This window comes from Monodon monoceros, unplaced genomic scaffold, assembly GCF_005190385.1.
Source record: "Monodon monoceros isolate NGI ecotype Baffin Bay Population unplaced genomic scaffold, NGI_Narwhal_1 Super_Scaffold_6, whole genome shotgun sequence".
Classification (NCBI taxonomy): Eukaryota; Metazoa; Chordata; class Mammalia; order Artiodactyla; family Monodontidae; genus Monodon; species Monodon monoceros.
Genome location: NW_021703783.1, coordinates 49,330,896 through 49,357,395, shown reverse-complemented (window position 1 = coordinate 49,357,395; position 26,500 = coordinate 49,330,896). Strand labels below are relative to the sequence as shown.

The 26,500-nt window shown below is 40.4% G+C and overlaps 1 protein-coding gene across 2 annotated transcripts in view; it reads right to left on the bottom strand.

Moving 5' to 3' along the window:
- The window catches only part of TBC1D30 (TBC1 domain family member 30), a 79,716-nt gene that overhangs the window by 18,065 nt on the left and 35,151 nt on the right, over positions 1 to 26,500 (bottom strand). For both annotated transcript variants that reach the window (XM_029206650.1, XM_029206649.1), the window contains exons 3-9: positions 25,785 to 25,846; positions 25,191 to 25,256; positions 22,610 to 22,735; positions 20,593 to 20,778; positions 9,183 to 9,351; positions 7,084 to 7,252; positions 2,651 to 2,756 (exon numbers count right to left, since the gene is read on the bottom strand). In XM_029206650.1, coding sequence (XP_029062483.1) covers positions 2,651 to 2,756; positions 7,084 to 7,252; positions 9,183 to 9,351; positions 20,593 to 20,778; positions 22,610 to 22,735; positions 25,191 to 25,256; positions 25,785 to 25,846 — 884 coding nt within the window. The remainder of the gene's footprint in view (positions 1 to 2,650; positions 2,757 to 7,083; positions 7,253 to 9,182; positions 9,352 to 20,592; positions 20,779 to 22,609; positions 22,736 to 25,190; positions 25,257 to 25,784; positions 25,847 to 26,500) is intronic.

Genomic DNA, 26,500 nt, shown 5'->3' with positions numbered 1-26,500 from the left:
CACACACACACACACACACACACACACACACACACACACACACACACCCGACCTACTCCTATCCATCTTTAAAGGTAAAACCAGGGCTTCCCTGGTGGCGCAGTGGTTGAGAGTCCGCCTGCTGATGCAGGGGACGCAGGTTCGTGCCCCAGTCCACGAAGATCCCACATGGCCACTGAGGCTGCGCGTCCGGAGCCTGTGCTCTGCAATGGGAGAGGCCACAACAGTGAGAGGCCCGCGTACCACAAAAAAAAAAAAAAAAAGGTAAAACCAGATATTAATTCCCTCAAGAAAGGCTTCTGACAGAGAGAGATGTTCTTTTAATATTTGAAGAAGCTAATACAGGGCCTAGAAAACTAGGCTGAAACATTTTATTTACTGCAGTTGATAACAAGGAAGCACAGAAGGTTTTATGAAGAACAATAAAATGACCAAAGCAGTAAGTGTGGACAAATACTCTGGCAGCAAAGTGAGGATTGTATTAGAGCAGGCGGACCCTAGAAGGAGGGCCATCATCTCTGAGTGTGGTTTAATTCAGCAAACATTTACTGAGAAAGAGAAGGCAGAAAGTTAGTTGCAGACTCTCAATAGATATTGGCTTAATGAATTAATACATTTTTTGTGCAGCACCAGTAAAAGGCAAAGTGCTATGTGTTATGAGCAAAGCACAGTCCCTGTCCTCAAGGAACTTACAGTATCACTGAGGAAATAAGACACAGCCTCAAATCAAGGTAGAATGTAATGAAGGCTCACAAAAGAGGTACAAGGAAAATGTGGTGAGTCAAAGAAGGAGACGCTTTTAGTCGAGACTATCAGAACGTTTCACAAAGAAGATGGCATCTGAACTGGAAATTTCACCAGGAAGCAGGCCTGAAACACGTGAAGGGAGAAGAGAAAGACTGAACAGAGAGAGCAAAGGTGTAGAGCAGGCATATTCCCAGGCATTTCCGGGAACATGGAAGACAGTGTGACTTGACTAGACGAGGTCAAGGGTACAAAAGGGAGGAATAGGAACTATGGCTGAAAAGATGGGTTAATGCCGGACAGTCAAGAGCACCGGATGATAAGCTGAGAAATCCACGCTTTGTGTTGTAGGCAGTGAGTAGTCACTGTAGTTTCATGAGTGAGGGAGAAGGGATGAGATCTCACAGTCCCGCCTGGGGCATGTGAACCAGGCAATTCTGTAGGATGTAAAGGATCTCACACGTGGAAAATGCCAAGCTTGGACCTCACATTCACAACAATGTTCAATAAAAGGCACTTCCCTCTAACAGAAAGAATGAGCAATGAAGCAACAGCCCAGGATGTGTGATAGGAGTTGAAATCAGAACACAGAGGTCAGGGGCAGATAGAGCGTTCCACCTCTGAGACAGACAGGAAGAAAGACCAGATGACAATGCAAAGAAAACATGAAATACAAAATATGAATGTTCAGGGAAGTTATACCAGGTGGTCAGTATTCTCAGTGAATCGGGCAGCTGTCTGCTAAAAGTGAGGGATTCTGAGAAAGAACTGGAGGTACCAGGATACAAGCAAAGGAACTGGAACCTCTTCACTTGACAAGTCCTAAATCAGGGCCTGAGTCTCTGTTTTCTAACCTGTTGACTAGGCTCCACCACCCAGAAATGACCTCAGGCATGGAACCCAACATGAAAGTTGACATCAAAAAAAAAAAAAAGGAGAGAGAAACCACAGAGAAAGAAGGAACTAAGGCCCAAGGACAACCTTGGACAAGACCAACTGTTGGTCAGTGGGCAGGAGGAAGGAAGAACTAGCAAGAGAAGCAGTGGTCAAAAGCGGAAGGAGGGCTTCCCTGGTGGCGCAGTGGTTGAGAGTCCGCCTGCCAATGCAGGGGACACGGGTGCGTGCCACGGTCCAGGAAGATCCCACATGCCGCAGAGCGGCTGGGCCCGTGAGCCATGGCCGCTGAGCCTGTGCATCCGGAGCCTGTGCTCAGCAGTGGGAGAGGCCACAACAGTGAGAGGCCCGCGTACCGCCAAAAAAAAAAAAGCGGGAGGAGACTGCAGAAAACTCATGTTATAGAGCCGAATGGCAGAGAGCGTGTTAACAAATCCGCTATCTCTTCTATACTCACTGCCAATTTTAATGATTTGACGAATGTAATCTTGAGATACAGCAACATGCCAGAAAAATGACCAAACCCTTCAAGTCTTCCATTTTGAAATTTATGATGCATATGTAATAACATGAGTTGCAAATGTGGGCAAAACAAATAAACCAAAATGCTGATTAGAATAATCTCCTTTTTATCCTCAATAATCCCTTCTCAGAAATAATTATTTCCTCCCACAAGTCTCCCTCTACAGCTAAGAATCAGATTCAGAACAAATACCTGGTGATTTGGGGGGTGAGGGAGGAGGTGTTCTGGTGGTTTTTTGGTTTGTTTTTGTATTGCACGTTATGATTTTTAAGCAACACAGTTGGAACGAAAGCCGTAACAAATATCCATTTCTTCCTTCCTCTTGTGACACAGTTAGATGCTTAACAAATTATATATAGACTCTTGGTCATTTGAAAAACTACATCTGAGGACTGGGAAAATACATTTCCCAAGACCGCTGCTCTGGCACTGCTTGCTCCCACGGTACCAGGGTCCCCCGAGCCAAGGGGGGTGGCACTGCCCACTCACCTGCATGAGTTCATGGCTTTCCAGAAGATCATTCTCCAGCATCTCCTGGGTAAGGCGCCCCATGGTGCTATAGAATTCATCTGCTGTTTCACAACATTCTATCTGCCTAGATAAAGGACAGAAAAAGGAACTGTTTAGGATACCCATGCTATCAGGTACATGCTGCAGGCACAACAAGACACGTTTTCTCCTGCCATCAAATTGACCAAGTTAGCAACCAACAAAAATCAAAATCCTATGGTACACTCACAGGACAGCCTGTTTTAGGCAGAGAAAAGATTTTAAAAATTCGAAGGACAATATAAAGGTACTTATTCTAGGATGAGTTCCCACCTTTGCTATGGTGCTCCGCTGACTCACAGCCCCATCTGTGGCATCTTTATTGTCTCCATGTGACACATTCTACACATCAGAATACCCATCACTGATCAGAAATTATAACCAGGAAATTGGGTGCCCAAGTACAATTATTCCCTAGAGGGAATCTGTTTCTCTGGATCTGCAAACTGCAGTGGCATTGATAGACTGAAATCAAACCACAGTAGAAGTGAAAGATGAAATATACAAAAACTTTATCTGCATATTTCATCAGTCCACAGGATATTTTCACAGGTAGTCTTTTCAGCCCTTCTCAGGACACTGCTGCTAGTTGGAAATTACACCCTGTTTCTTGTGTTTGGTTCGACATGTAAATAAAGAATCTGTCACCTCCCATCCTGTGAGACAGGTGAGACTTGAATCCTTCTTCTAGAGGGGGAAGGAATAACCCAAAGCAAAGAGGCCTGTGTATTTGTTTTATCTATTATGACATTCTTTGTGTAGAGGATAACTCTATTTGCCCACCAATTATAAGACATGCTCTTTGGCATACACTAAGGTTAGGGGATTTCCATAGAGCCATCCAAAAACAATATGATGATGGGAAAATTCCATGCTCTGGAGTGCTGTTCAAATCCCACCGCCACAATCATGTAAATAAATAAATGAAATAAACGGCTGACGTGTTAATGAAAAATACCGAGTAGCATGTGGGCATAAATAAAGTGGTTAAGTTTATCCAGTGAGTGGCAGGAAGAGCGAGGAAGAGAAGTAATGCCTAAGATGGGTTTTGAAAAATATTCTGCAGGTTGACAAGGTGGAAAAAGCATCCCAAAGATGTGGATACAGGAGACAGAAGGCACTACCGGGGGACATGCATGTAGGTCCCCACCACCAGCATGGGAGCGGCTGCACAGCTGGGGGCACCAGGGAGAGCTGAGGGCAGAGAGGTGCAGAGGGCAGATCGCAATGGCCTCCCCTGCCTGCTAAGCCCCCTCAGGACAAGAGTCACTGAAAGGCCTTTAATATGGAGTGGGGGAACAGACATGCCCTTGGCAAGGTTGCCCGGGAGGTGGCATGGCGATTTCGGGGTACAATGGGGAGGTCAGGGAGGACAGTGCCAGGCATGAGGCAACAAGGGAGGGAATCAAGGCAGTCAGATCAGAAAAGAAAGGACATGTGAAAGAGATGCCAGTGGGGCTAAGTAGATGGTCTACAGCTTACACGTTCCAAAAGTACCGCCGGTATGAGCAAAGGAGGAAATTTCACGTTGCAGAGGCAGGGTGATGGGAAGGGTCCCATGGATAACCACACACAAGGCACATATGTTACTCAGGTACACATAAGCTGGAGATCACCTGCATACTGTTTACGATTTTTCCAATGCAAAGTTTGTGGACAAGATTACAGGCCCTGGAGTCTGACTGATTATAGTCAGAAAGATCCAGGATTAAGTCCCAGCTCCGCTACTCATTAGCTGTGGGACAATGAACTAGTTAATTAGCCTTCCTGGGGTAGTTTTCTCACTTGAAAAGACAGGGAGAATAATCCTACCTACTTCACAGGGTTGTGGGGAGAATCGAATGAGATGATGTGTGTAAACTTCCTAACACAATGACGGCACGGCAGGTACTTGATGTTGTATCCATGTTGGTTGCCTTTCCTTTCGTTTAACAAGCTGCACGCTCAAAACATGTATAATTATAATAAGCAAAGACTATGAAACATTAAAATTCTACGAGTCTGATTCATAGATCCCTGAACTTCATAAACAGGAGCCATTTATAAGCAATAGATTCACATTATTAAAAGCACAGGTTTTAGAGCCAAGGTACCTAGGCTCTTTCCACTTACTAACTCGGTGATTTGGGGCAATTAACTTCTCTGTGCCTCAGTGCCCACATCTATAAAGTGGGGATGATAACAGTACCTACCTCATAGGATGATGGTGAGGACTAAATGAGTTAATTTTACATGCTTAGAACCATGCCTGTCCATTGCAAGCACTCCATGAATATTGGATTTTAAGTGTAGCTATTATTATTTCAACAGTGTGCCATCCTTGGGATGACCACATGAATAAATTCTGATCCTACAGATAATGGATAGATGGGAATAAAATGAGAACCACCTCTTTTCCTCCTGCCCCATAATTAAGAACAAAAAGGGGACTGTAACTGACTCAGCATGCAGTAAAGTGCTTTAGCATTTTAATCCCATAAGCTAATTACTCAGTAACTATCACACCAGTTAGAGTGTGATAGTGTTTGATAGAGAAATTATCAAAGCTCAAAGAGTTTACGAGGTGTAGAGTGGGTTGGAAATATGTGACTGCAGAAAGAGGTAGACATCAGAAGAAAGTAATCAGATAAGTAAATAGCACAACAAACCCCGCACAGATGAATTTATTTGCCTAGCTGAAAAGCTATGTACAATAAAACGAAGGCAAAGGAGATAGCTATATGATAGTTAAAAATACTTCCACACAACAATGATTTTTTTTAATCCCTGAATTGAGAGTCAATGGATGTTTCTTACAAAAAGTAAAAACTACGCCAAGTCTCCGAGGAAACAACTTGTCATAGATAAAAAGGCTACTGAAAAAGTTTTTGATCCATGTCGTCTATGGGTACCCACTCAAGTCATTTACAGCTCTAGGAAAGAAATATTAAAAACTTCTCCGCATCTTCAAGTGGCACATATATACAATGGAATATTACTCAGCCATAAAAAGGAATGAAATTGAGTTATTTGTAGTGAGGTGGATGGACCTAGAGTCTGTCATACACAGTGAAGTAAGTCAGAAAGAGAAAAATAAATACCGTATGCTAATGCATATATATGGAAACTTAAAAAAAAACGGTACTGATGAACCTAGTGGCAGGGCAGGAATAAAGACGTAGACATAGAGAATGGACTTGAGGACATGGTGGGGGGAGGGGGAAGCTGGGGCAAAGTGAGAGTAGCACTGACATATATACACTACCAAATGTAAAACAGACAGCTAGTGGGAAGCAGCCGCATAGCACAGGGAGATCAGCTCAGCGCTTTATGACCACAAAGAGGGGTGGGAGGGAGGTTCAAGAGGGAGGGGATATGGGGATATATGTAAGCATATGGCTGATCCACTTTGTTGCACAACAGAAACTAACACAGCACTGTGAAGCAATTATACTCCAATATAATTTTTCTTTAAATCCTCCACATCTTCAGTTAGCGGCAACAACTTCACCCTGATGTCTCTTCCAGTACCCCAAAGGCAGAATTTTAATGTAATAGTCATAATATATTAGAGATAGGGGAAAATACCCTAGTTTTTTCAGCTCTGCTACTAGACGAGAATGTCAGTAAAATCTGTTTAGTAGTAATAGATTGCAACATAGAATTAACTTTTTTTTTTTTTTTTGTGGTACACGGGCCTCCCACTGCCGTGGCCTCTCCCGCCGCGGAGCACAGGCTCCGGACGCGCAGGCCCAGTGGCCATGGCTCACGGGCCCAGCCGCTCCGTGGCACATGGGATCCTCCCAGACCGGGGCACGAACCCGTGTCCCCTGCATCGGCAGGCGGACTCTCAACTACTGCGCCACCAGGGAAGCTCCTAGAATTAACTCTTGAGGAAATGAAACAAGTTCTACTGTTGACTAGGTACCAAGCACCATACTAGATACCCTTATACATATTATCTCATTTAATTTTATCACAGCTCGCAAAATAAATTATAAAGATTCAAACATAAGTCAAATTGCAGTCTTAACCAACAAACCCACCCAGTCCTCTCCAGATCTGCCTGTTCCTCTTCCACCTACATCCCTTTCCCTCTCCCCTACCAGTGTCAGGAAAGATGCCGGCAGCTCAGACCAGGCAGGACACCAGCACTGAGGAGGAGGAGACCTACAGGCTTGAAACAGCTTGCCTCCTTCAGTAAAATGGATTCTCTCTGCCCCCAACATTCACAGAAGAGCCAGCTGAGAGTTCAGAAGGCAGAAGCAATTGCACCGAGTTCACAGCTTTCTCTCCTCCTCAAACCTAAATATCAATCCTTTACTTGTTAGAGCACAAAAATGGTGTAAGGCCCTCAACACCACAGAAAAGAACAGCAGTGGGAAATCACTTACTCTCCCAGTTTTGCCCAGATAGCCAGCGACACCCTTAGGATGATTTCCGAACCTTCAAAGAAGACTGAATCCCAAATCTTTAAAACCGTATGGTTAGGGAGGCACGTAGCGAAGAGAGTCAGAAACCACTGCATCGTGAAGACATTCGTAAGTGGGGGCTCATATCCACCTGAAATAAAACAAACACTCTACATCTCTCCAGAATCGACAACTTGTAAGATATAAAAATACCCTCTTTCAGTCTCCCATGTCCACCCAAATATGTTATTTCCTGACTGATTTCTTTATATCTCTAAATTCTGGTTCCTTCCTTCTTTTGTCCTTCATTTTTTTTTTTTTTTGGAAGAACATAGGTGTGTTTAATAAAAATCTCAATAATATGAACTTCACAGATTCTTTGTGATATTTCAGAAATCTTAACCTGAAATTTAATTTGGCTCTACCTATTGTGGGGTGCTGAAAATTAAGGAGGATGTTTTCCTTACCGAAAACAGGATAAAAAGAAAGGATTTTAACCTCTCAAAAGTAAAAGCTGATTTTCAAAACCTCCTAAAGCCTACCTTTATTCAAATGCTGCCGATAAAAATAAAATTGCTCATTAGCAGTTACCTGTCTACTTCTTAATTTATACATAGTTCTCAGACCACAATGGAATTAAACCAGAAATCAATAACAGAAATAAAGCTGGAAAATCCCAAAATACTCGGAGATCAAGCAAAGTGAAATTTTACAGTATTTTTAACTAAACTATACCCAGTTTTGAAGACCTGGGATCCAGCTCACTTTGAAGTTTCTGGATTCACTAAAAAAAAGAGTCCCCTCCCATTTCCTGTGATCACATAAGCGTGTATTTTAATGAAATATAAAAATTTAGATATTTGGACTAATCCTCCCTCCAAATTACAGTCAGAAGGTGCAGTTACCCAAGTACAAGCAAAACAAGATCTGTTCTCCTGCACTCATTTTCTTGCTTCTTACCTATGAACAAAGGAATATCTTTGTTCAGAGACTAGAATCTGAGGTCACCACTTAAGCAAGTACAGGGCATTTAGGGGAAACATGGAGCCCAGTAAAAGTGTGTCTGACTCCGGGACAGAAAAGTTTGGTCTCTCTGGAAGCTTTATGAAATCCCCATCGGTTCACAAGTATACTGCACAGCCAAATTAAGTAAGATTGCTCAAATGAGTTAGAAGAAAATGCTTAGAGATGCTCAGGTGTCACTAAAATTTCCAGTGTATTTTAATCATAGATAGGGTCCTCAAAATCCTTTCGTATTTTCCCAGATTTAAATGCATGGATCAGGAAGTGGCAACCATTTAAAGGAAACATAGCAAACTTCTGACTATTCTATTTCTGGTATCCTGAGCACAGCCGGGGAAGTGCAAGCAGTGGGTATAATGACAGCTACGAGCTCAGGTACTTGGGAAGCTGGACGAAGCCGGCTAGATGGAGGAGACTTAGAGCTGCTTGCAGAGCTGTCTCCATCACCGCCCCACTCAGCCCAGTCCACTCCTGCAGGGCTCAGGTTCTAAACAGAGGTCCAGAAGAGCCCTTCTCCAGCAAGAACAGGCCCATTCATCTCAAGTAAATCTAAGTACCCTTCGCATGAATGAATAAAAGGAACTCAGTCCAAAGGACTGCTTTTATCTCCTACAACTCTATGAAAATACATATTCCACTCTCCATAACATCAATGGTTGAGGCAAAACCACAGTCTGTGCTAAGTTGTACCTGTAGCTCAGTTTTAAAGAACTCCTATAGTTTTGGTGCCAACTTAAAGCAGTTTAACTAGATGGCAAGACTCTTTACCTAGAGTACAATATATACTTGGTGATCTGGCACTGGTGAAGTATTAGGTTCTTGTCTGAGTTCCTAACCATAACCAGTTAGAGGTTCAACATTTCGCCCTCTGTTTTTTGTTCTTGGTTTTGTTTTTAGTTTTGTTTTTGTTCTCTAGAAATCTATTTCATTGCACTAAACTCTCACCAATAGAAATATCTGAAAACACATATTTCCATTCAAGGTTTAGGCTCTTATGTACAGTGGAACCAGAGAAGTAAACTATTTTCAAAGGTAAAATAGCATTGAATCATCACTACCTCCGCTTTCCTTGTTTGCAGTTTTCTGAAGAGTATCCAGGTGCTGAGATAATTCAGGGAGCTTCAGTCTCAAGAGGTCTCGGAAGACGGCCATATCCACAGACAGTGCCCGGAGATTGTTGACAAAATAACTTTCAGGAAGTACCTTGTCAATAAGGTAAATCATAATCTGAAGAAAAAGATAAAGAATGAGATCGCTTCATATAGGCCACGGGGCAGCCAAGCCCATGCGCCACAAAAACTGAGCCTGCGCTCTAGAGCCTGTGAGCCACAACTACTGAAGCCCACGTGCCACAACTACTGAAGCCTGTGCGCCTACAGCCTATGCTCCGCAACAAGAGAAGCCATCGCAATGAGAAGCCCGTGCACCACAACAAAGAGTAGCCCCTGTTAGCCACAACTAGAGAAAGCCTGCATGCAGCAATGAAGACCCAATGCAGCCCACAAAAACCAAACAAATAAATAAACAAAATAAATCTATTAAAAAAAAAAGATTGCTTCATAAAAACCAGTATATTAACATATCCTAAATAGAACATATTCAAATAGATAAAATGCAGTTAGCCAAAGCACACTATCCTTTACATATGTCAGAACCAAATGTTCTGGATTTTCAAGGCTCCTCTCCCCCGGGTAAGGAGCGGGCGGCATAATTGTCTAAGTACCTCAGACCCCACATCTGCCAATGTCTAAAACTTCTAGCTGGGCCGCTAGACCTGAGTTCATCCTATAAGTAGTTGTGATGATAAATACACCCCTCAGCCTCCCTCTGACAAGCCACGGAGCACGTGCTTTCTCAGCAGCCGGCAGGAATCTCAATGTCGGCTCCCTGATATCAGCACAGTTTTACAACCTTAACCTGAAAACCAAGAGCTGGCCTGTCATGAAACATCCCAACTGCAGCTGGTCTCAAGATTCACTGACCATCAACCTGGGTTATTTGGACAACTGATGTCGGCTTTTTGTCCACTTCCTCTCCTGGGAGAATGCAACAAGGTTTCGTTTGAGCAAATGGTACTTTTAAATTGGGATTTCTTTCATGAGATTGGCTCATGCTCTTCAAATTACTATTTTCATTCTGACTTTTCTGATTTTTCTATCTTTTCTAAGATGTCAAGGACCACCAGAATGACCCAGCAAAATGCATGTGAGTTCTATATGTCAACTTGCATGCTCTGTTTATGCCCTCCTCCTTAGAAGACCTGCTCTTTCCCTAGAGCACAGAAAAAGCAAAATTAAGAGCAAAATCATAGGACTTCCCTGGTGGTGCAGTGGTTAAGAATCCGCCTACCAATGCAGGGGACACGGGTTCAAGCCCTGGTCTGGGAAGATCCCACATGACGCGGAGCAACTAAGCCCATGCGCCACAACTACTGAGCCTGTGCTCTAGAGCTCTCGAGCCACAACTACTGAGCCCACGTGCCACAACTGCTGAAGCCCACCACCTAGAGCCCATGCTCCGCCACAAGAGAAGCCACCTCAATGAGAAGCCTGCACACCGCAACAAGGAGCAGCCCCGCTCACCACAACTAGAGAAAGCCCGCACGCAGCAATGAAGACCCAATGCAGCCAAAAATAAATTAATTAATTTTAAAAATAAAAGAACAAAATCATAGTGGGTCCTATACGTTGGTAGAGAAGTAGCTGTCTCATGTTTTGATTTTCAGCATATCACAAAACACTATTTTCAAAAAAAAAAAAATTATCTCCCAGACCTGCCAAGGGCCCATTTCCCCCTCATCCTTGGCTTGTAACTTCTACTTTTACGGTCATAGTTATTTTGTTTTTTATAAATTTATTTATTTATTTTTGGCCGTGTTGGGTCTTCATTGCTGCACACGGGCTTTCTCTAGTTGCAGCAAGCAAGGGCTACTGTTCATTGCGATTCACAGGCTTCTCATTGCAGTGGCTTCTCTTGTTGAGGAGCACGGGCTCTAGGTGCACGGGCTTCAGTAGTTGTGGTACACGGGCTCAGCAGTTGTGGCTCACAGGCTCTGTAGCGCAGGCTCAGTAGTTGCGGCGCACGGGCTTAGTTGCTCTGTGGCATGTGGGATCCTCCCAGACCAGGGCTCAAACCCGTGTCCCGTGCATTGGCAGGTGGATTCTTAACCACTGTGCCACCAGGGAAGCCCTAGAGTCATAGTTTTGACTAAGTCAGTAAGACTGGGGACATACTCTCAAGAAGGCCCCCCACGGCCTTTACTATAGGAGTGAACAGGCCCAGGGAACCGCCTTAGCCTTCTGACACAGGGTCAGAATTTACCAGGTAAATGCAGCATCACCCTGAAAATAGGAGCTTAGCAGTAAAAGCAGTACGTTCAGCCTTTGTGGAGGGAGGAAGCCCTCACACAGGCCAGCGGAGGGGAGAGCAGATTGTCAGCAGAGCAGAGAGCACTGTCAGGGACCTTGCGCTCTACAGGTAAGGAGAAGATTTATGGGACCTTAAGGCAAAATTTAAAGGTAACAGTCTATTACTGCACTTTTCATCTAGAATAAGCTATATAATACCAAGAAAGATTTTTAGATGAATTTATAAGTTTTTATGAGGCATCACAATCCCTCAAAATTACATGAAAACAAGAAAAAGAATTCCGATTATCACAGTAATTCTTGTGACACAATGAAATTCTCTGTCCAAACGTATCTCAAAATCTGACATAAGGGCTTCCCTGGTGGCGCAGTCATTGAGAGTCCGCCTGCCAATGCAGGGGACACGGGTTCGTGCCCCGGTCCGGGAAGATCCCACATGCCGCGGAGCGGCTGGGCCCATGAGCCATGGCCACTGAGCCTGTGCGTCCGGAGCCTGTGCTCCGCAACAGGAGAGGCCACAACAGTGAGAGGCCCACGTACAGCAAAAAAAAAAAAAAAAAAAAATCTGACGTAAGACATAAGAGCCAGCTATGTACTATGTCAGCTATGTTACTTCACCTACTACTGTATTCCAAAGACCAAACATTAGATCTTTAAAAAAAATAGGATACATAATGGCAATAGAACAGACAGTCTCTTCAACAAATGGTGCTGGTACAACCCTACACTCTCCACAAAAAGTAACTCAAAAGGGATCATAGACCTATGATCTAAAACACAATACCATAATACTCCTAGGAGATAACAGAGCCTAGATGACCTTGAGTATGACTTTTAAATGACTTTTTAGATACAATACCAAAGGCACAATCCATGAGAGAAATACTTGATAGGCTAGACTTCATTAAAATTTAAACCTTCTGCTCTGTGAAAGACACTGCCAAGAGGATTAGAAGAAAAGCCACAGACTGGGAGAAAATATGTGAAAAGACAGATCTGTAAAAAGGACTGTCACCCAAAATGTACAACAATTCTTAAAACTCAACAATAAGAAAACAAACAACCTGATTAAAAAATGGACCAAAGACCTTAACAGACACCCAAAGAAGACATACAGGTGGTAAATAAGCTACGAAAAGATGTTCCACATCATAGTCATCTGAGAAATTCAAATTAAAACAACAGTGAGGTACCACTACACACTTATTACAATGGCCAAAATCTGGAATGCTGACAACAACAAATGTTGCCAAGGATGTGGAGCAACAAGAACTCTCAGACTTTGCTAGTAGGAATGCAAACTGGTATAGTCACTTTGGAAGACAGTTTGATGAGTTTTTTTTTTTTATAAAACTAAACATACTCCTACCATACAATCCAGCAATTGCACTCCTTGGTATTTACCCAAAGGAGTTGAAAATTTATGTCCACACAAAAACTTACATGTGGATTTTTATAGCAGCTTTATTCATATTTGCCAAAACTTGGAAGCACCAAGATGTCCTCCAGTAGGTCCAGACAATGGAATATTATTCATTACTAAAAAGAATCCAGCTATCAAGCCATGAAGAGACATGGAGAGACCATAAATGCATATTGCTAAATGAAAGAAGCCAATCTGAAGAGGCAACATACTGTATGATTCCAACGATATGATATTCTGGAAAAGGCAAAACTATGGAAGTAGTAAAAAGATTAGTGGAAGGGGGCAGGGAGTGAAGAAAACAGAGCATTTTTATGGCAGCGAAAATACCCTTATGACATTCTAATGATGACTACGTGTCATTATACATTTGTCCAAACCCGTAGAATGTACAACACAAAGGGTGAACCCTAATTTAAGCTGTGGACTTTAGGTGATTATTGAAGTGTCAGGGTAGGTTCATCGATTTTAACAAATGTACCCCTCTAGTGAGTGATACTGATAATGGAGGAGGCTGTCGTGGGGGGGGGGCGGGGGGGCCGCCAAGGGGTATATGGAAAATCTCTGTACTTTCCTCTCAATTTTGCTATGAATCTAAACTGCTCTTAAAAATGAAGTATTCAAAAAATAATGGGGAAGCTTCAAATTTTTAACAAATAGTTAAAAACAAAACAGTTACTAAGAAAAAACAGTAAACACAAAAAAAGCAGGGAAAATGGTTTACCTACTCTGATAAACTGTTCATTTCCCTAATAACTACAACTTGCAAAGGTGAAAAGAGCTGCTGGAAAAACAATGACACCCAATATTTTCCTTAGTATCGGAAGTGTCTTCATAAACCCAACCTTCCTCTGCATATTAAATGTCTAACCACAAGATTCCTAAATGATAATGATGTCATTTCATTCCACAGAGTTCATTTTCTTAGAGGCAGAAATATAAATATTCAGTTTCTCAGCTTTGAATAATCCATCTTTTTATGTGAATTTTTAGTTTCTCAATTATCACTGAGATTTTGTGATTTGATTGGCATTTATATCCCCTTTCCCAAACCTGTTTATTTCAACATTTCAACTGGACAGCTCTCATTTCATAGTCATGCAAATTACACAGAAAAAAAAAAAAAACCACTAAAGCTGATAGACTGAATAAACAAAATTGTTTCTTAATAAAAAATGTTTTAAACTCACGTATTTGATTTGTCACTGCCTCCTCCCCTTCACCCCTGCCTATTTGATGAACAAGTACCTTCAAAGCTGTTTCCTTAAATACATGAATGGAAAAGTCGAGAGGGTACAGATTTAGATCATGTCATGCTGGATTTATAATTAATTACACCACGATGTGTATAAAACCAGGAGGAAAATGTGTTTATTTTTCCATATGACATTAAGTGAGTGATTAAGAATATCACTAAGTTATTTGCTGCAATCAAACACAGAATTGGGAGGGGGGGGGGATCTTGAATACAAAGACTAAGTATTCATCCCATCCATCACACAACACTGCAATCAAAAACAGCTTCAGCATTCAAATATGAATAAGCAACCCCATACTACGCCAAGCAAATAAGGCAGTGGCCATCCTCTACAGCTGAAATGCTTCATTTCTCATAAAGACTATTTGTGGTGACTCACTGAGTCATATTCAGAGCTGTAAGTTTAACTTGCTAGCGACCCATCTCAAAGTGTTTCCAGAATTTTTTTACTAAAAAAGGCCCTAGGGCTTCCCTGGTGGCACAGTGGTTGAGAATCCGCCTGCCGATGCAGGGGACACAGGTTCGTGCCCCAGTCCGGAAAGATCCCACATGCCGCGGAGAGGCTAGGCCCGTGAGCCATGGCCGCTGAGCCTGCACGTCCGGAGCCTGTGCTCCGCAAGGGGAGAGGCCAAAGCAGTGAGAGGCCCGCGAACCACAAGAAAAAAAAAAAGGCCCTAGACACCAAGGATTAAAAGATAAGAAACATAATTCACTTCCATAACCTTTCTCCACGCAAACACCTTTCATAACAGACATTCACTCTCAGCCTACTTCATTCATACCTTGCCCCAGATGTGAAAGCAACCTATTAACAAGATCCAACCAGAATTAAGCATAACAAATAAGGCAGTTTACAGCGTGACCTCTCAGGATCTACACCTCCTGGTAGTCACACCCTTGTAATATGCCCTTCCCCTTGAATACAAGCTGGACTAGTGACAGGCTTCTAATAAATAAAACATATACTAACAGCCACAAAAGGGGAAATTGACAGTAACACAATCATAGTAGAGGACTTTAACACCCTACTTTCACCAATGGACAGATCATCCAAAATGAAAATAAATAAGGAAACACAAGCTTTAAATGACACATTAAACAAGATGGACTTAATTGATATTTAGAGGACATTCCAACCAAACACAACAGAATACACTTTCTTCTCAAGTGCTCATGGAACATTCTCCAGGATAGATCATATTTTGGGTCACAAATCAAGCCTTGGTAAATTTCAGAAAATCGAAATCGTATCAGGCATCTTTTCTGACCACAACACTATGAGACTAGATATCAATTACAGGAAAAGATCTGTAAAAACTACAAACACATGGAGGCTAAACAATACACTACTTAATAACCAAGAGATCACTGAAGAAATCAAAGAGGAAATCAAAAAACACCTAGAAACAAATGACAATGACAACACAACAACCCAAAACCTATGGGATGCAGCAAAAGCAGTTCTAAGAGGGAAGTTTATAGCAAAACAATCCTACCTTAAGAAACAAGAAACATCTCAAATAAACAATCTAATCTTACACCTAAAGCAATTAGAGAAAGAAGAACAAAAACACCCCAAAGTTAGCAGAAAGAAATAAATCATAAAGATCAGATGAGAAATAAATGAAAAAGAAATGAAGGAAATGATAGCAAAGATCAATAAAACTAAAGGCTGGTTCTTTGAGAAGATAAACAAAATTGATAAACCATTAGCCAGATTCATCAAGAAAAAAAGGGAGGGCTTCCCTGGTGGAGCAGTGGTTGAGAGTCCGCCTGCTAATGCAGGGGAAGTGGGTTCATGCCCCGGTCCAGGAGGATCCCACATGCCACGGAGCAGCTGGGCCGGTGAGCCATGGCCGCTGAGCCTGTGCGTCCAGGGCCTGTGCTCCGCAACGGGAGAGGCCACAGCAGTGAGAGGCCCGTGTACCGCAAAAAAAAAAAAAGAAAAAAAAAAAAAGAAAAAAAGGGAGAAGACTCAAATCAATAGAATTAGAAATGAAAAAGGGGAGGTAACAAATGACACTGCAGAAATACAAAGGATCATGAGATATTACTACAAGCAACTATATGCCAATAAAATGGACAACATGGAAGAAATGGACAAATTCTTAGAAAAGCACAACCTTCCAAGACTGAATCAGGAAGAAACAGAAAATATAAACAGACCAATCACAAGCACTGAAATTGAAACTGTGATTAAAAATCTTCCAACAAACAAAAGCCCAGGACCAGATGGCTTCACAGGCGAATTCTATCCAACATTTAGAGAAGAGCTAACACCTATCCTTCTCAAACTCTTCCAAAATATAGAAGGAGGAACACTCCCAAACTCATTCTACGAGGCCACCTTCAACCTGATACCAAAACCAGACAAAGATGTCACAAAAAAAGAAAACTACAGACCGATAACACTGATGACCATAGATGCAAAAATCCTCAACAAAATACTAGCAAACAGAATCCAACAGCACATTAAAAGGATCATACACCATGATCAAGTGGGGTTTATCCCAGGAATGGAAGAATTCTTCAATATACGCAAATCAATCAATGTGATATACCATATTAACAAACTGAAGGAGAAAAACCATATGATCATCTCAATAGATGCAGAGAAAGCTTTTGACAAAATTGAACACCCATTTATGATAGAAGTCCTCCAGAAAGTAGGCATAGGGAGAACTTACCTCAACATAATAAAGGCCATATATGACAAACCCACAGCCAACATGTCCTCAATGGTGAAAAACTGAAACCATTTCCACTAAGTTCAGGAACAGGGCAAGGTTGCCCACTCTCACCACTCTTATTCAACATAGTTTTGGAAGTTTTACCACAGCAATCAGAGAAGAAAAAGAAATAAAAGGAATCCAAATCAGAAAAGAAGAAATAAAGCTGTCACTGTTTGCAGATGACATGATACTACACATAGAGAATCCTAAAGATGCTACCAGATAACTACTAGAGCTAATCAATGAATTTGGTAAAGTAGCAGGATACAAAATTAATGCACAGAAATCTCTTGCATTCCTATACACTAATGATGAAAATTCTGAAAGTGAAATTAAGAAAACACTCCCATTTACCATTGCAACAAAAAGAATAAAATACCTAGGAATAAACCTACCTAAGGAGACAAAAGATCTGTATGCAGAAAATTATAAGACACTGATGACAGAAATTAAAGATGAAACAAATAGATGGAGAGATATACCGTGTTCCTGGATTGGAAGAATCAACACTGTGAAAATGACTCTACTACCCAAAGCAATCTACAGATTCAATGCAATCCCTATCAAACTACCAATGACATTTCTCACAGAACTAGAACAAAAAATTGCACAATTTGTATGCAAACACAAAAGACCCTGAATAGCCACAGCAATCTTGAGAAAGAAAAACGGAGCTGGAGGAATCAGGCTCCCGGACTTCAGACTATACTACAAAGCTACAGTAATCAAGACAGTATGGTACTGGCACAAAAACAAAAATACAGATCAATGGAACAGGACAGAAAGCCCAGAGATAAACCCATGCACATATGGTCACCTTCTTTTTGATAAAGGAGGAAAGAATATACAATGGAGAAAAGATAGTCTCTTCAATAAGTGGTTCTGGGAAAACTGGACAGCTACATGTAAAAGAATGAAATTAGAACACTCCCTAACACCATACACAAAAATAAACTCAAAATGGATTGAAGTCCTAAATGTAAGGCCAGACACTATCAAACTCTCAGAGGAAAACATAGGCAGAACACTCTATGATATAAATCACAGCAAGATCCTTTTTGATCCACCTCCTAGAGAAATGGAAATAAAAATAAACAAATGGGACCTAATGAGACTTAAAAGCTTTTGCACAGCAAAGGAAACCATAAACAAGACAAAAGGACAACCCTCAGAATGGGAGAAAATATTTGCAAATGAAGCAACTAACAGAGGATTAATCTCCAAAATTTGCAAGCAGCTCATGCAGCTCAGTATCAAAAAAACAAACAACCCAATCCAAAAAAGGGCCGAAGATCTAAATAGACATTTCTCCAAAGAAGATATACAACTGCCAACAAACACATGAAAGAATGCTCAACATCATTAATCATTAAAGAAATGCAAATCAAAACTACAATGCGATATCATCTCACACCGGTCAGAATGGCCATCATCAAAAAATCTACAAACAATAAATGCTGGAGAGGGTGTGGAGAAAAGGGAACCCTCTTACACTGTTGGTGGGAATGTAAATTGATACAGCCACTATGGAGAACAGTATGGAGGTTCCTTAAAAAACTAAAAACAGAGCTACCATATGACCCAGCAATCCCATTACTGGGCATATACCCTGAGAAAACCATAATTCAAAAAGAGTCATGTACCACAATGTTCATTGCAGCTCTATTTACAATAGCCAGGACTTGGAAGCAACCTAAGTGTCCATCGACAGATGACTGGATAAAGAAGATGTGGCACATATATACAATGGAATATTATTCAGCCATAAAAAGAAATGAAATTGAGTTATTTGTAGTGAGGTGGATGGACCTAGAGTCTGTCATACAGAGTGAATAAGTCAGAAAGAGAAAAACAAATACCATATGCTAACACATATATATGGAATCTAAAACAAACAAACAAACAAAAAATGGTCATGAAGAACCCAGGGGCAAGACGGGAATAAAGATGCAGGCCTACTAGAGAATGGACTTGAGGACATGGGGAGAGGGAAGGGTATGCTGGGACAAAGTGAGAGAGTGGTAGTGTATATATGGACATATATACACTACCAAATGTAAAATAGATAGCTAGTGGGAAGCAGTCCCATAGCACAGGGAGATCAGCTCAGTGCTTTGTGACCAGCTAGAAGGGTGGGATAGGGAGGGTGGGAGGGAGGGAGACACAAAAGGGAGATATATGGGGATATATGTATATGTGTAACTGATTCACTACGTTATAAAGCAGAAACTAACACATCATTGTAAAGCAATTATACTCCAATAAAAACGTTAAAAAAAAAACCCAATGCAGTCAAAATAAATAAATAAATAAATAAATACATAAATAAATAAAATAGGGAGGGTGGGAGGGAGACGCAAGAGGGAGGAGATATGGGGATATATGTATATGTATAGCCGATTCACTTTGTTATAAAGAAGAAACTAACACACCATTGTAAAGCAATTATACTCCAATAAAGATGTTAAAAAAAAACATCGCAAAAATGATGGAATGTCACTTCTGATATTAGGCTACAGATCTGTAATGTAATTTCTTCTGACTTGTCATTCTCTTTTACTCTCTCGTTCATTCTGAGGGACCCTGGCCACCACGTTGTACAATGGAGAGGTCCACATAACAAAGAACAACAGCCAGCAGAAAAACTGAGGCTCTCAGTCCACCAATCTGTGATGAATGAAATCCTACCAACAACCACATGAATGAACTTGAAAGTGCGTGCTCTCCCTACTCAATCGAGCCTTCGGATGAGACTAAAGCCCCAGCCGAGAGTTTGAATGCCACAATGATGTGACTCTGAGCCAGCTAAGCTGCACCCAGATTCCTGACTCAAAGAAACTGTGAGGTAATACACGTTGGCTGTTTGAAGCAACTAATTTGTTAGGCACCTCTGGAAAATCAATACAGTTAGTATTTAGCTTGCTTTAAATATGACGTCTCTAAAAAGAAATGAAATTGAGTTAGTTGTAGTGAGGTGGATGGACCTAGAGTCTGTCATACAGAGTGAAGTCAGTCAGAAAGAGAAAAACAAATACCGTATGCTAACACATATACATGGAATTAAAATAAAATGGCTCGGAAGAACCTAGGGGCAGGAAAGGAATAAAGACGCAGACGTAGAGAATGGACTTGAGGACACGGGGAGGGGAAAGGGTGAGCTGGGACAAAGTGAGAGAGTGGCATGGACATACTACCAAATGTAAAACAGATAGCTAGTGGGAAGCAGCCACATAGCACAGGGAGATCAGCTCGGCGCTTTGTGACCACCTAGAGGGGTGGGACCTAGGGAGGGTGGGACCTAGGGAGGGTGGGAGGGAGACGCAAGAGGGAGGAGACACGGGGATATATGTATATGTATAGCTGATTCACTTTGTTATACAGCAGAAACTAACACACCATTGTAAAGCAATTATACTCCAATAAAGATGTTAAAAGAATAAAATTAAATTTAAAAAATATGATGTCTCATAAGTGAGACTAAAAACATAATCATTCTCCTCAAATTTGGCAGCTACATAAGTCTGTCATGTGACTAGGCTTTAACCTGGGAGAAATGGTGTCATGGATAATAAGAAAGGTGTAGTCAATACCCTGGAAGGAGGTGGAGCACCAGGGAAGAGAAGTTATAGCTCCAGTATTTCACTCTCTGAAGAATTTTAGTTGCCTTCTTCAGAGCCTGATACTCACTTTCAGAGCATCGCCTTCGTTGCCTTCCACCACTTCCAGAATTAGTGCAGCCAGGATGTTAAAGCCTTGGCAATACCCGACATTCTTGTTCCATCGGGCGTAGGCCAGCAGAACCCGCTTCAACACAACCCTGTCCTGCTCAGCCTCCTGGCCACAGTAAGAACTGCAGCCTGTGCGGTGAAGATCCTAAAATGACAGGGAAACATTTTTCTAAATACCTCCTTAAGCTCTCTAAAAAAAAAAAACTTTAGTTTTTTCTCTGCCTCAGCATTCAGTAGAGTCAGAGTATCAACATGGATTTTAGTTTTCAAAAATGTATATGCAACTTAAACACATGGACCAAAACTTTTTTTTTTTTTTAGTTTTCTAATATGCTGAGGCATTTTCAAGAGGAATTTCAGTCAGGCAAACTTTCTACCACAAGTATTTCCAGAGTTAACACAAAAAGGGACTCAGAATTAATACTGCATTATAATTCCAAATAAATTGACAGTTTATTTTAATCATACATCTCAAATAAAACAAGTCATTTTAACACATGTATGATAGATGCTAACATTATTTCTTTCTATAAAAAATGATATAATGTTTAGCTATCAAAACTCCAAATAGTATTAAGGAACCAAATGAAAAGAATAAAAAAATGTAACCGGTACTATAAAGAGACAGAAAAACCATTCTCTCCAAGTTGTTTTATAAATTTGTATAAAAGAGGCAGAAACATTTACTGTGCTTTAATATTTAATGAGGTCAATATCTATAATTTAATTACCCAACAGAGACTATGATTTTCAGAAGCTGAAGTCATTTTACTGACATATCATTCATTTCAATGAGAAAAAAACTTCTCTTAATAACATGATTGTTATAAAATGTGCATTGCCTTAATTCACAACTTAAATAGAAAAAAAATATTTCAAATATGGAATACTTCATCTCTGGGAAACATACACCTAAATTCCAAATAAACAGCTCAAATGTGGACAATGCAAAGGCTTTTCAAGCATACAATATAAAAGTTCCTTTTTTATATTATATGCTTGAAACAGACCAAGTTAGATGAGAAAATAGCTCATTTTAGTTAGGACCTCCTCCTGAAAAACATATCTTCAAATCTGCCAAAACATTAGCCAACTTCTGGTGACCGAAATTTAGATGAAACAACTTTCCTTTTAAAACCTCAGTTTAGCATCACACGTAATGTACTCGTATAAAATAAAAAGCATGTGCTAGAGGCTTATGTAAGAGAATAATAATGGGATTAAATCAAACCAGCATCCTTGGCTTTCGGTGCCAGGCTCTAATCAACTGTAATAATCCAGGTAGGTGAACCACAGCTGGCTTGAGCATTTGACCATCTGGTTTAAAGTAAACCCATCAGTCAATCTAACTATCTTCATAAAATGACAGTTAAGAAATGATCAAAATCCTAATAAGTACCCAATTATTCTAATATGAAATAGATTTAACTTTAAATTTCTCAGTGACTTTTACATTAAAATCCAGTTAAAAGCACTGACCCATGCTAAAGAAAAAAGGAATTTCAATTTCCTATCATGTGAGCAAAATAAATAAGTTGAATACGAATGGAAACATTTTCTTCTTACTAGCAACATACAAATTTATGAGGACAAGGCATCATCAAGTTCCCCGTTAAAAAGCTGTTAACTGGGCTTCCCTGGCGGCGCAGTGGTTGGGAGTCCGCCTGCCGATGCAGTGGACACGGGTTTGTGCCCTGGTCGGGGAGGATCCCACAGGCCGCAGAGCAGCTGGGCCCTCGGGCCGTGGCTGCTGCGCCTGCGGGTCCGGAGCCTGTGCTCCGCGACGGGAGGGGCCACAACAGTGAGAGGCCCGCGTACCGCAAAAAGAAAAAAAAAAAGCTGTTAACTAATGAAATTAGGAAGCAGGAAATACACGGACATTCAATCCATAAGGCTTGATCCTCTGTCCAGGAAACATCTGGCTCTTAGAATCTTTCTTCTAAATTAGGACAATAAGCCAAACTTAGGGGCATTACCTTGACTATCTGAATTCCCATCGAGTCGTCATCAGGATTACTCCTCTCATTGAAAGTGAAGCGCATGGTTTTGTCCCAATCAATGGCTATACTGTGCAAATAATGATCTGCCAAGGTCAACCAAACCTAAAATATTAATAAAAAAGAATGCTAAAGTAAAATACATAATTTCATCTTTCTTTATCAGGAAATAATGATTGCATCCAATAAGAAAATGAGAGCTGTTACTAGAACAGATATAGCCTACATGTAGAAATCTCTAAGAACCTCACTGAAAAGTTTGCTGTACTAAACTGTACCAATGAGGGGCTTTCATTTATTCTTTCAATTAATATTGTTGAGTTCCTGCTATGTACCAAGCAATGATCCAGCCATTAGGGATATTGTTAAGAAAACGAAAACATTTCAAATTTTCTTTCAGTTCATTGGAATAGCTAAATTAGCTTATGAGCTTGTTATACCTGGCTCTGGATGGCGCTCTATGCTTGGGCAAGAGCTCCCTGGTCATCCGTGGAGTATGGGCCTGTTTTTACCATAAAGTGGCTTCTGCCTTTAAATCATCCCTCTCTCACACACACAAAAAACTGACAGATGGGTTCCTATAATGAATAACTTTTTTAAAGGAATCACTGGATATTTTTACTCCTTTCATTACCTTATCTGGAAAAGCTGTTTCATAATGCTATTTCTAATGTGCAGTTTGAGGAACCAAAATGTTCAGATTCTAGGAGTATTAAGACCTGGTTTATAATACAAATGAATTTATTTACAAAACAGAAAGAGACTCACAGACTTCGAAAACAAACTTACGGTTACCAAAGGGGAAATGTGGGGTGGGGGGATAAATTAGGAGTTTGGGATTAACATATACACACTACTATATATAAAAAAGATAATCAATAAGGACCTACTGTATAGCACAAGGAACTCTACTCAATATTCTGTGGTGACCTATATGGGAAGAGAATCTGAAATGGAATGGCTATATGTATAACTGAATCACTTTGCTGTACACCTGAAGCTAACACAGCATTGTAAATTAACTATACCCCAATATATAATAAAAATTAAATTTAAAAAAAGGAATGGGAATTGTTGTTGCCAAAAAGGAAGGGGGTGGGGGAAGGATAGATTAGGAGTTTGGGATTAGTAGATGCAAGCTATTATATATAGAATGGATAAACAACAAGGTCCTACTGTATAGCACAGGGAACTATATTCAATATTCTGTGATAAAGCATAATGGAAAAGGATATAAAAAAGAATGTATATATATGTATAACTGAATCACTTTGCTGTGTAGCAGTAATTAACACAACACTGAAAATCAACTATACTTCAATAAAATTTTTTAAAAAAGGAAACAAAGACTACATTTATGAATTAATAAGATGGCAATACAAGTTTTGGTATTTGAACATAATTTAGCAGGAATAACACTGATTAATATCTCCAGCCATACTTCTCTCTTAAGCATCAGGATCATATGTCAAAATGCTCACTTGACATCTTCAACTTAGACATCTAATAGGCATCTCAACCTTAACATATCCAAAACCAACTGTCTAATCCACCGCCACCCCAACTATACAGACATACACACAAACACACACACTTGCTTGTCCCCTCTCTGGGAAAATAGTAATTCTACCCTTCCAGTAGCTCAGGTCAATCTTGAAGTCATTGACATCCCTCTTACATTTTTTATTCAATCCAGTAGGAATTCAAGTCAACCCAGCCTTCAAAATATATCTAGAACCTGACCTTCTCTCCATCTACACTACCACAACCCTGATCCATCTCTTGCCTGAATTATCTCAAGTCTCCTACTGGTCTCTCCGCTGCTGCCCTTGTCCTTCATATTCTCAAGTTAGTAGCCAGAGTGGTCCATTTAAAATATAAGTCATATCAAGTTATTCTCCTCCTCAAAACTTCCCAATGCTTCTCATCTCACATTGGGCAAAAGTCCTACTAGGACCTGTAAGGTCCTATATGAGCTGCCATTCCCCTAAGGTCATCACATTACCTCTATGACCCTCCCCCCCATTGCTTTCCCTTTTATTCACTGTGCTTCAGCCACCCTGGCCTCTTGCTTTTGCTTGCATACTCCTCAGTGATGCTCTCAGCTGAGGGTGTTTCACTGTTTGGAGTACTCTCCCACCAGGTAGCTACGTGGTCAATGGCTCACCTCTTTAAGGGCCCTATTCAAATGTCACCTTGCCATTTAAAATGCTACCTCCTTACCTCCATTCCCCTCTCTCCTGATTCCTTTCTCTGCTTTATTTTTATGCATGGCACTTAGCATCATCTGACCTACTTTATATTATATGCATTGTAAGCTCCATGAGGACAAAAATTTTGGTCTGCTGTTTTTTTTTTCCACTGCTGTATCCCCATTACCCAGCAGAACAGTACCTGGCATAGAATGGATAATCATTAAATACTTACTGAATTAATGAATAATGAAGAGAGACAGATTTCAAATGACTAAATCTAGAATATCCTTTCTGACATTCCAGACACTTTCAAGAGGGACAAAGTGATGGTCCTTTTGTATTTTAGCCATACAAATCCGCCTCACCTTTCTCCTCCATTCCTTTGGTATTCCGGTCGATAGTCTGGCAACCGCTTTGAGCGCATCATACCACTAGAAACAAAGAAGAAAAGCTGTCAAAGTGAAAATATGGACCTGGTTAAGCACTTTTCAACTTTTCCCCATCTTGACGTTCGTAGAGCACGAGAAAATGTATACAGAACACTGGAGTAAACATTCAGAGCTTCCTTCAGCCAGATATGACTGGTCTAAGGGCTATGACTGCCCCAAGGTCCCCCACTCAGGTACCCTTAACACACCCGTGATCCAATTGCAGTACACACACAAAGGCTGGGAACTCTGAAATCAAAACATGTGTTACAGATTCAGAATAACAGCGTTTGGTTTTTAAATTCTTTTTCACACTTGAACCATTAAAAAAAAGTGCAAAAATTTTCACTGCAAGTATAAATCCAAGTCACTTATAGCTTCACAAGTTATTTTATCTATAATTTTAAAAACTGACTCATCTTCTTAGGCATATCCAAGCACATGTTAATTTTCCCACTTTGAGAATATACCTCAGTGTACCCTGTAGGTACCCCAAAATAAAGGTATTTTCAAAACCAAAAATAAAATTACCTGCTGAAAACCATTTTGACCTAAAGATGGCTCAAGAGTGAACTTCAACTTTGTGTCAACTCCTAAAAGAAAAATACATAAATAACTGTTATTTGGGGGAAAAATAAGTTACATCAAAAATAAAAGTAAAAATTAACCTGATTCTACTGAGTCATCATAAAATTTTTAAAACATTTATTTTTACTAAATTGTAGTCAATTTTGTTAAAAGAAAAAGAATACTGATTATTAAGATAGAAAAATGTCCTATGGTAATAGAATGAAGCTTATCACATAGAATGGTGGTTTCACCGCTGTCTGGAGTAGTGCAAAAACAAAAAAATGACACCACAGGCTTGGAGTCATGCACACTTTAATTCACCTTTGGTTCCTAGAGTCAAACAAATTATTTAACCTGTCTCAGTCTCAATTCTTTATCCTTAAAATGAGGATAACGTCTATCTCAGTTAGTTGTTACAATAATTAACTGTAAATCACTTAGCACAGTATAATTAATATTTATGAAACTTAGGAAGAGAATTCTCTACTTACAGAATTTGTTTTCTAGGACACTTGCATGGACTAAGTCTATTAAGGAAACTTCAGTGAAATATCAAAAGTTATAAAAATAATGTCACTGCCTTCCCACTTGTGGAATAATCCATTTTAACAAGACTATTTAGCAATTTTCATGTACTTTTAAATTCTGTCATGATAGACTTATTCATTAAAGATAAG